Source organism: Sinocyclocheilus anshuiensis, unplaced genomic scaffold, assembly GCF_001515605.1.
Source record: "Sinocyclocheilus anshuiensis isolate Anshui unplaced genomic scaffold, SAMN03320099.WGS_v1.1 scaffold963, whole genome shotgun sequence".
In the NCBI taxonomy this organism is placed as follows: domain Eukaryota; kingdom Metazoa; phylum Chordata; class Actinopteri; order Cypriniformes; family Cyprinidae; genus Sinocyclocheilus; species Sinocyclocheilus anshuiensis.
Window position 1 is genome coordinate 137,517 of NW_015544183.1, and position 7,843 is coordinate 145,359.

At 36.0% G+C, this 7,843-nt stretch overlaps 1 protein-coding gene across 2 annotated transcripts in view; it reads right to left on the minus strand.

Annotated features, from left to right (window-relative positions):
• Nucleotides 1-7,843, minus strand: part of LOC107696378 (E3 ubiquitin-protein ligase parkin-like) — a 145,357-nt gene that overhangs the window by 18,558 nt on the left and 118,956 nt on the right. For both annotated transcript variants that reach the window (XR_001635085.1, XM_016496678.1), the window contains exons 8-9: nucleotides 5,119-5,180; nucleotides 1,472-1,621 (exon numbers count right to left, since the gene is read on the minus strand). Coding sequence is in view for 1 of the 2 variants with exons in the window: in XM_016496678.1 (XP_016352164.1) it covers nucleotides 1,472-1,621; nucleotides 5,119-5,180 (212 nt within the window). In the remaining variant the exon portion in view is untranslated. The remainder of the gene's footprint in view (nucleotides 1-1,471; nucleotides 1,622-5,118; nucleotides 5,181-7,843) is intronic.

A 7,843-nucleotide genomic window follows, 5' to 3' on the forward strand; every position in this document is an offset into this window, starting at 1 on the left:
GAGAGAGAGAGAGAGAGAGTTTGGCCACCATGGTTTGTTTTGAAATCCTATTATCAAATGTATTTTATTTTGAAAGTCTTAAAAAGTATTTTGCAAAAGTGTATCATAATAATAATAATAGTAATAATAATAATAATAAATCAATCAATGCAAATGTGCAATTATCAGTGTTTTCCTGATTTCAAGGGGGAAAAAAATAAAAATACAAAATCCTAGAAAAATAAGTAAAATTATTTTACATGTTAAATAGTGAGTTTACCTTAAAACATTTTTTGTTTTATTTAATTTTTTATAAAATACAGTTTGGCCACCATGTTTTGTTTTGAAATCCTGTTACCAAATTTATTTTATTTTGAAAAATGTATCAGACAAAAATACAAAATATTGTCTGCCCACCACATGTTGTTTTGTTTATTTTTTTTTTACATTTGTATTGTTTATTTATTTATTTATTTTTTTTTTTTAAACCTTGTTACCAAATTTATTTTTATTTTATTTTGAACATTTTGAAAGTCATAAAAAGTATTTTGCAAAACATATTAGGAAAAAAAAAAACACCACAGCAGCCTGTTTTGTTTTGCTCAAAACCACTGTCCATGACAGTAGCTTAAACTACCAACGTAGTTACATGGGATCTCATTAGCATTCATAGGTATTTGTATATAAAGTGTAGTTTTGTTTATTTTTATATTTTATTTTATTTTGAAAGGCTTAAAAGCCTGAAAAAAAAAGTACTTCAGTTTGTTGTTTTGCTAAAATATATGAGTGAGAAGGTGCTTTTTTTGTGTTTCATTTTGTTTGAAATACCAAAATTGTATCCCTGTGTCCCAAAACCCTGCTTTGTGTGAAACACACAATACCAATATAATTAATCAAACTAATTCTCTGGCAAATACATCTAGGTCTAATGCCCATCTACAGCTCAAAACCACAGTCCATGACAACAAAAGGCTTTCAGGCAGCACTCTGTGATGCAGGCTGCACCTTTGACAGAGACAGACAGAAGCACAGATTTGGGGTTTCGTCCCACTGGAATGATGATGTTTGTGTTTGCAAACATGCAATCAGTCAGCGCTAATGGCAGCTGAACTACACCCTAATCTTTAATCGACTGGCTAATTAGAAAACATCATGCAAATTGTGTGGTAATTACATCTTAATCGTGCCGTGATTGGACGAGTGGAATATGCAAGCGATAGAGAGCAGGGAAGAAAAACACATGCTGCAGATGTTTGTCATGTCAGGCTGTTGTAAAACTCTTATTGTTTTATATAGCTCATAATTCTTAATTACGGACAACCCAACACATATTAAATGTGAAGTGTGGAATTTCTTCCCCACTACTGGCATAGAATGGAATAATAACAGAAATAATGACTTTTTGGGCTGGTGGGGATACACAAACAAACATGTTTGAAATCTCTGCATATTATTGCAATAGCTGTTGTGAGGTGAGTGGATAAGGTCGTACCCCACAGCCGAGTCCATTCCCCAACTCACAGCGGACTCTCCTGCCATCATCCACAGGAAGCAGCCCAGCACCACATCCTGGAGCGGGACACAGAACTCCTCCCATCTGAAGAACACACTCCTCCGCCGCGTATCGCTGGTAGCGCTCATACTGGAAAACAGAGATGGACTGAGACTAAAAAACAGCCTAGTAATGGTAACAAGGGATAGCTGACCCAAAAATTATTCATCTTCATGTCATTCCAAACTAAATCAAAGAAGATATTTTGAAGAAAGCCCTTTGACTTCCATTGCATGGACAAAAGACATTTCCCAAAATATCTTCTTTTATGATCCACAGAAGAAAGATTATACACTTTCCAATAAAATAAGTAATTAAACCCATTTAATATTACATATGAAATAATAATCTGATAAAACATTATTATTATTTGAATGAATTAAAAAAAATAATAACAGTTTATTGAAAAGAAGTTTGCATATGTGTATTTTGTCGAGTATCAATTTCATACAGCAGGCTTTTATGACTCATATAGTATGATATAGGAGAATATGGAGTTCATATTGGAGGAAAAAAAAACAAAAAAACATCTCAGTTTCATTCAGAGTCCCAAACTGAGCAAAAATATGAAATTTGGGGCAGTTGCTGGTATTTACATGGCCAAAAAGGAAGATGAAATTTTCGACTTTCATAAAATGCATGTCTCCCAATAATATGTCACAGTAAGATGATATTTACATGTTTTCTAAATGCTTCATTTATGATCAAAGCTCTAGTTTTTTGTTGTGGGGCAAAACATATGCAATACAATGATGATTGAAAGATGAACAAATAAACATTCCTCAAAAGCCTGATATATAATTTTTGATACTCACATTTTAACATGATTTTTCTAAAAAAAAAATATATATATATATATATGTATGGATAATCAAGTAAACCTAAGTTGCTTCAGTCAAGTAAGGGTTAATCTTGAAATTTTACTAACAATATAAAAGTTGTTCTTATGTTCCTTGATCATTTAGAGGCCTTAGGTAACTAATCATCTGTCAATCAGCATTTGCCCTAAGACACAAGAAATATTTTACAATCCCTGAAATTAGTTCAAGTTCAAGTTCAAGGTGCTTTATTGGTATGACATTTGTGTTACAGTATTGCCAAAGCATTTTAGATGTGTACAATACAGAATATGATTACACCATCAAAGTAAAAAATTAGACAAAAAATGAGTAATAAATAAGAGAAAACAAATGAATAAATACAATTAAATAAAAAATAACAACAGCAGACAGTATTTCTAATATTAATTAATAATTACAATGAAGAATGTCAAATAAAGCAAATGAATTTTGTATGGTGTGTAAGGTGTATACATATTTTGCAGCTAGTTTGACTGCCATCTCATCCTCTCCGAGTATATAGCGGAGTTTCACTGAGTCGTCCAGAGAAGAAAAAGAACAATTCAATACTTCAAATTGTGAAAAGAATATTTGCCTTGCATTTGGGGCAGACAAGAAGAAAGTGTTTCTCATCCTCTATTTGATTTAAGGTACAGTGCTTGCATAGTCACTGTTCTCTCAGTATCCAAGATTTATTATGTCTTCCTTTCTCTATTTCTAAGTTGTGGTCGCTGAGTCGATATTTTGAAAGGATTTGTCTTTCTTTTAATTGTTTGATTGATAAGTAATTTGCCAATTTGGTGGTTCTAGTTAGGGCCGAATAACACTGGAGTTTGGTTTGGAGGTCAAATTAGTTTGTTAATTTTTCATCATAATTATACTTTAGATTTTTGTCAATGTCTTTATGAATGTTGGGGTTGCGGTTGGAGTCAGACTCAGCTTGAGTTTCTTTCATTAGTTGAAGCACGAGTATATTTAGAGGATGAGACACTGTGTGGGATTCATTGGCAAGGAGGGCTTTATATCGAATAGATTCAGTGACAGATTTGAACAGTTTTTTTGTATTTCAATGTGTAAGGGGTATAGCCCAGTTCAGCCCTGCAGGCATTGCTAGAAGTGCCTCTGTTTACCCTTAGAATGTTTTTTGCAAATTCCAATTGTGTTCTTTCTATTAAACTTTTATCCCAATTTTCAAACTTTAATACTGGTCCCCAAATTTCACTCCCGTACAGTAGAATTGGTTTAATAATTGCGTGATATAATTTGATCCACGTTTTAATTGGTCATTTTAATTGGCCAAACCGTGATTTTATGGCATAAAAAGCCCACTGGGCCCTCTCAATCAAGGCCTTCACAGCCAGACTGAAGCCCCCTGATGCTGAGATCTCAATGCCCAGGTAAGTGTAGCTGGAGCTGTGCTCTAGGACTTCTCCTCTGTAACTGAACTGGTATCTGCTTCTCTGAGACCTGGCCTTCTTCTGGAACACCATGACCCTGGTTTTGTCCAGGTTGACCGTCAGTGCCCATTCCTCACAGTACTGTTCCAGCAGGGCCAGGCTGTGCTGGAGACACTCAGCTGTGTGAGACAGCAGAACCAGGTCGTCTGCATACTGCAGGCATATTAATTCATTTCTCTCTCTCACTCTGTGCGGGTGATGTGTGTACGTCATTGAAAGCAGCACATTAATATAGAATGGTGATTAAACTGACTTGGAACTACCTGTGCATTAAATGGTTTTATTGCATACCTGCCAGCTAATCAGAATCGAGTTTTGCAGACAGACTTTCAAATTTTTTAAAGAGATTCCAGAAATTGTTTTGGTCTACTGATTCATCGATTTCATCAATTTTAGCTTCATAATACTGATCTCTTTTGTTGCAAATGAGCTTTTTATAATTTTTCAAACAGTTGGAGTAGGCGAGCCGTAGCGTCTGATTGGCCGGTTCTTTATGCTTTTTGTTAGCAAGCCGTCGAAGGTCTTTTCTGAGACAATTGCATCCCTTATCAAACCACATATTCTTTTTTATTTTTTGTTTGTTTATTCTATGTTTGTTCTGTTGTTTAATGTTAGATATAGTGGCCAAAGTTTGAAATATACAATTAAGATTGGATGTTGCTGAGTTTATCCCATTAGTATCTGGAGTGAAATCTGTGGACATAAAGTCGTCCAGCATTTTTAGTATTGCAGAGCTGCTCATGCTTTCTTTGAATTGTTCAGCGTTAGATTGGTTCCAGCTGAGTTTTGGTTTTAAGGGGAACAGTTGTTCATGTTTGAGGGGAGTTCTGACCCTGTCACAGGACTGGTTCAATCCCAACAGGACAAGAGAGAGTGAGATGAAGAAGATGCACACAGATGTCAGGAGAGGCCACTTGCCACAACATGTTCGGAAGCATAATGACAGAAACATCCCTAATGGTGCTTTGCAAAAGTGTTGGATAACAGCTCCAAAAACGTGGTGAAGACGGTAGGAAGAATGAGGAAACGTGTTGAGAGGATCCCTTTCCTCACTGCAAGGATGGCTGGTGTGCTGGTACGGAGCTGAGGTTTCGTTGCGAGCGAAGGGTTTAGTGAATAGCACGGGGGAACAGCAGACGGGCCAATTAAGAGCCTCTCGCATGTGACGATCTGACAATCAGGATGAACTTGGATTTCTCATGAGCCGTGATCAGGACAGGGAAGGTTGCTTAGAAGGTGTGTGTATGGATGTGTGTAAGTGTGACCTGTGGATCTCAGAGTCCAAACCTACCTGCTCATCTCCCAGGACTCGGAAATGATGAACCTCTTTAATGAGCGAATCAGGACAGCCGGCTTGAGACAGAGAAAAAAAAAAAAAAGTAATACAGTCAGAAGGCATAGAGTTAGCATGGGCTGAAAGAGCGGTCAAAAGCTCTGAACTTATGAGCTAAATGACTTTCTTTCTTTCGTGGAACATAAAAGAAAATATTCTGAAGAATTTTGGGGTTCACATAACATTGGACCCCATTGACTTGCATTGCATGGACAAACAGATGAGTAAGACGCAGGTTTGGAACGGCGTTCGAATCACTTTGGTGTTCACTTTGGAGTTCAAAGAAAATACCAATGTACCATATCTCTTTAAAATCAACATGAAATCAAAATGAAACGATGCTTGTCATAAGCTCTCATAAACAATTTCAAATCACATGGTTTGTAAAACCCGGACAAACTAGATTAATTTCTGTTCCAGGTTTAAACAGGTCTATAGGAATGCAATGTTTGCATTTACAATCATGTTTGCAAGGAACCTTTACTTTTTCTGTGAAGCCAGTGTGAAATCCCATCCTGCTCAATGTTATATCAGAAGTTTGTGTTGGTTTTGTCTAACGAATACAGCTTCGTTATTCAGGCCGATGACATAACACTTGTCTTTTTTTTTTGGTCTAAATCTATTCATTTTCTCAAAAATGCATCAAAAAGGCAATTGACAATGACATGAATCCACCACTTGACATTAATAATTTCTGAATTGAAATTCCTTTTCATTTATTAATTGTTGTGGGCATGAAGTCAAAAATGTCAGGGTTATGTAACTGTTCTTATATCATAACGAAGAAAAAAGCCGCTTAAGCCACTAAAAGGATGACATTCCCAAAAATAAAATCTTATTATTTAGTTATTAGGCATAATCTTTTATTATTATTGATTAGAAGAAAAAAAAAGCAAAGAAGCAGTTTTGTTAAAGTCAAAGGTACGACTAACGACAGAAACATGCAGGGAGGAAAAAACATTCAACAGGAAATGATATAGAAAGGACCACTTTAACAACTTTAAAAGTCTTTAAAAATATCAGATAATTTAACAAGGTATAGTTCAGGTTGCAAAATGTCATATGGTTTGAAATTAATATTTATGAATTAATAAAACCTTAAAAATAATTTAGATGTGTACACTCATATGTATTTAAGGTGTAAAGTAGATATGTTATTAAAATTTATTTGATGGTTAAACCACATTATATTTTTGAATCATTAAATTGAAATTTTTGTTGGTCCCTTTTGCTGACCCATCATACCACATCAAAAAAAAAGCAAAGAAGCAGTTTTGCTAAAGTCAAAGGTACGACTAACGACAGAAACATGCAGGGAGGAAAAAACATACAACAGGAAATGATATAGAAAGGACCACTTTAACCACTTTAAAAGTCTTTAAAAATATCAGATAATTTAACAAGGTATAGTTCAGGTTGCAAAATGTCATATGGTTTGAAATTAATATTTATGAATTAATAAAACCTTAAAAATAATTTAGATGTGTACACTCATATGTATTTAAGGTGTAAAGTAGATATGTTATTAAAATTTATTTGATGGTTAAACCACATTATATTTTTGAATCATTAAATTGAAATTTTTGTTGGTCCCTTTTGCTGACCCATCATACCACATCAAAACTGACCTGACCTTTCTCGTCTCGCTAGTTGACCAAGCAAGTATTGGTCATCTTATTTCGATGGAGGGGAAAAGCATGGAAAAAAATGTGATTGGACTAGTTTTGAATCGCAATTGGGCTGGCCTTGTTTTTCAGACCTGGCAACCCTGCGCCAGCATCCAAAACACAACATATGCTGGTCATTTCAGCTGGGCGTTCCTCATCAAAATGCAACAGGAAACGACAAGCGCATATATTATCATACATTATGCCCCATATCCTGTACTCGGGCGTACATAAACGCTAATGAGCGCTGCTCTTACAGGGAGGCCCACCCCATTTATGATACCGATACACACCCAACAGCCACCTCAGGGTCACGCTCTGAGAAGAGAGGCCTTTCATTTGAGCTGCCTAATCTCCAGGAGAGGAGAAGCACCTTAATGGGGAACAGAGCCAAAGAAGTCCCTCGTATTCCCGCTCTGCAGAAACAATTCGCTGTTAAATCCACACAGGATAATTATGGATGGCAAATGAGTGAAGATGAATGTGCGTGAGCTTAGGCAGGGGCCCGACACCAAAGTGGCAGTCCAATGCTCTCCTCTAACAAGCGTGGTGTAATGATGTGGTCCCTTTTGTGGGGAAACGTTTTGCTTTGGACCAAAGATTCCTGCTACACACCAATTATCCCTTAGGAGACTAATGACTACTTTAATCTGCATGTGATGGCACTCACACACACACACACATCTTTGGACATCTTCGTACACCTAAGTAGAGTGAAATGGAGTGATCTCTAAAGACGAATGTAGATAAAAAAGGCTGATAGCAGCTGAGTGCATGTAGTATAATACAAGCTTATGAAATCAGAGAGAAGAAATTTCACATCACAGACATTCTGCTCCCTGCCGATCCGCTTTTGTGCGAAAAGATGAATATGCCAGCTGTCGGGGTTCATTTGAGACCATTAAGTAACATATTCACAGCCACAAATGACAGTAAATTTAACCCTGAAAATCCGTTTTAATCCTAATGTAATCGTAATATCAGTTAATCTTATAATCTTAACATTTCTATTTTAT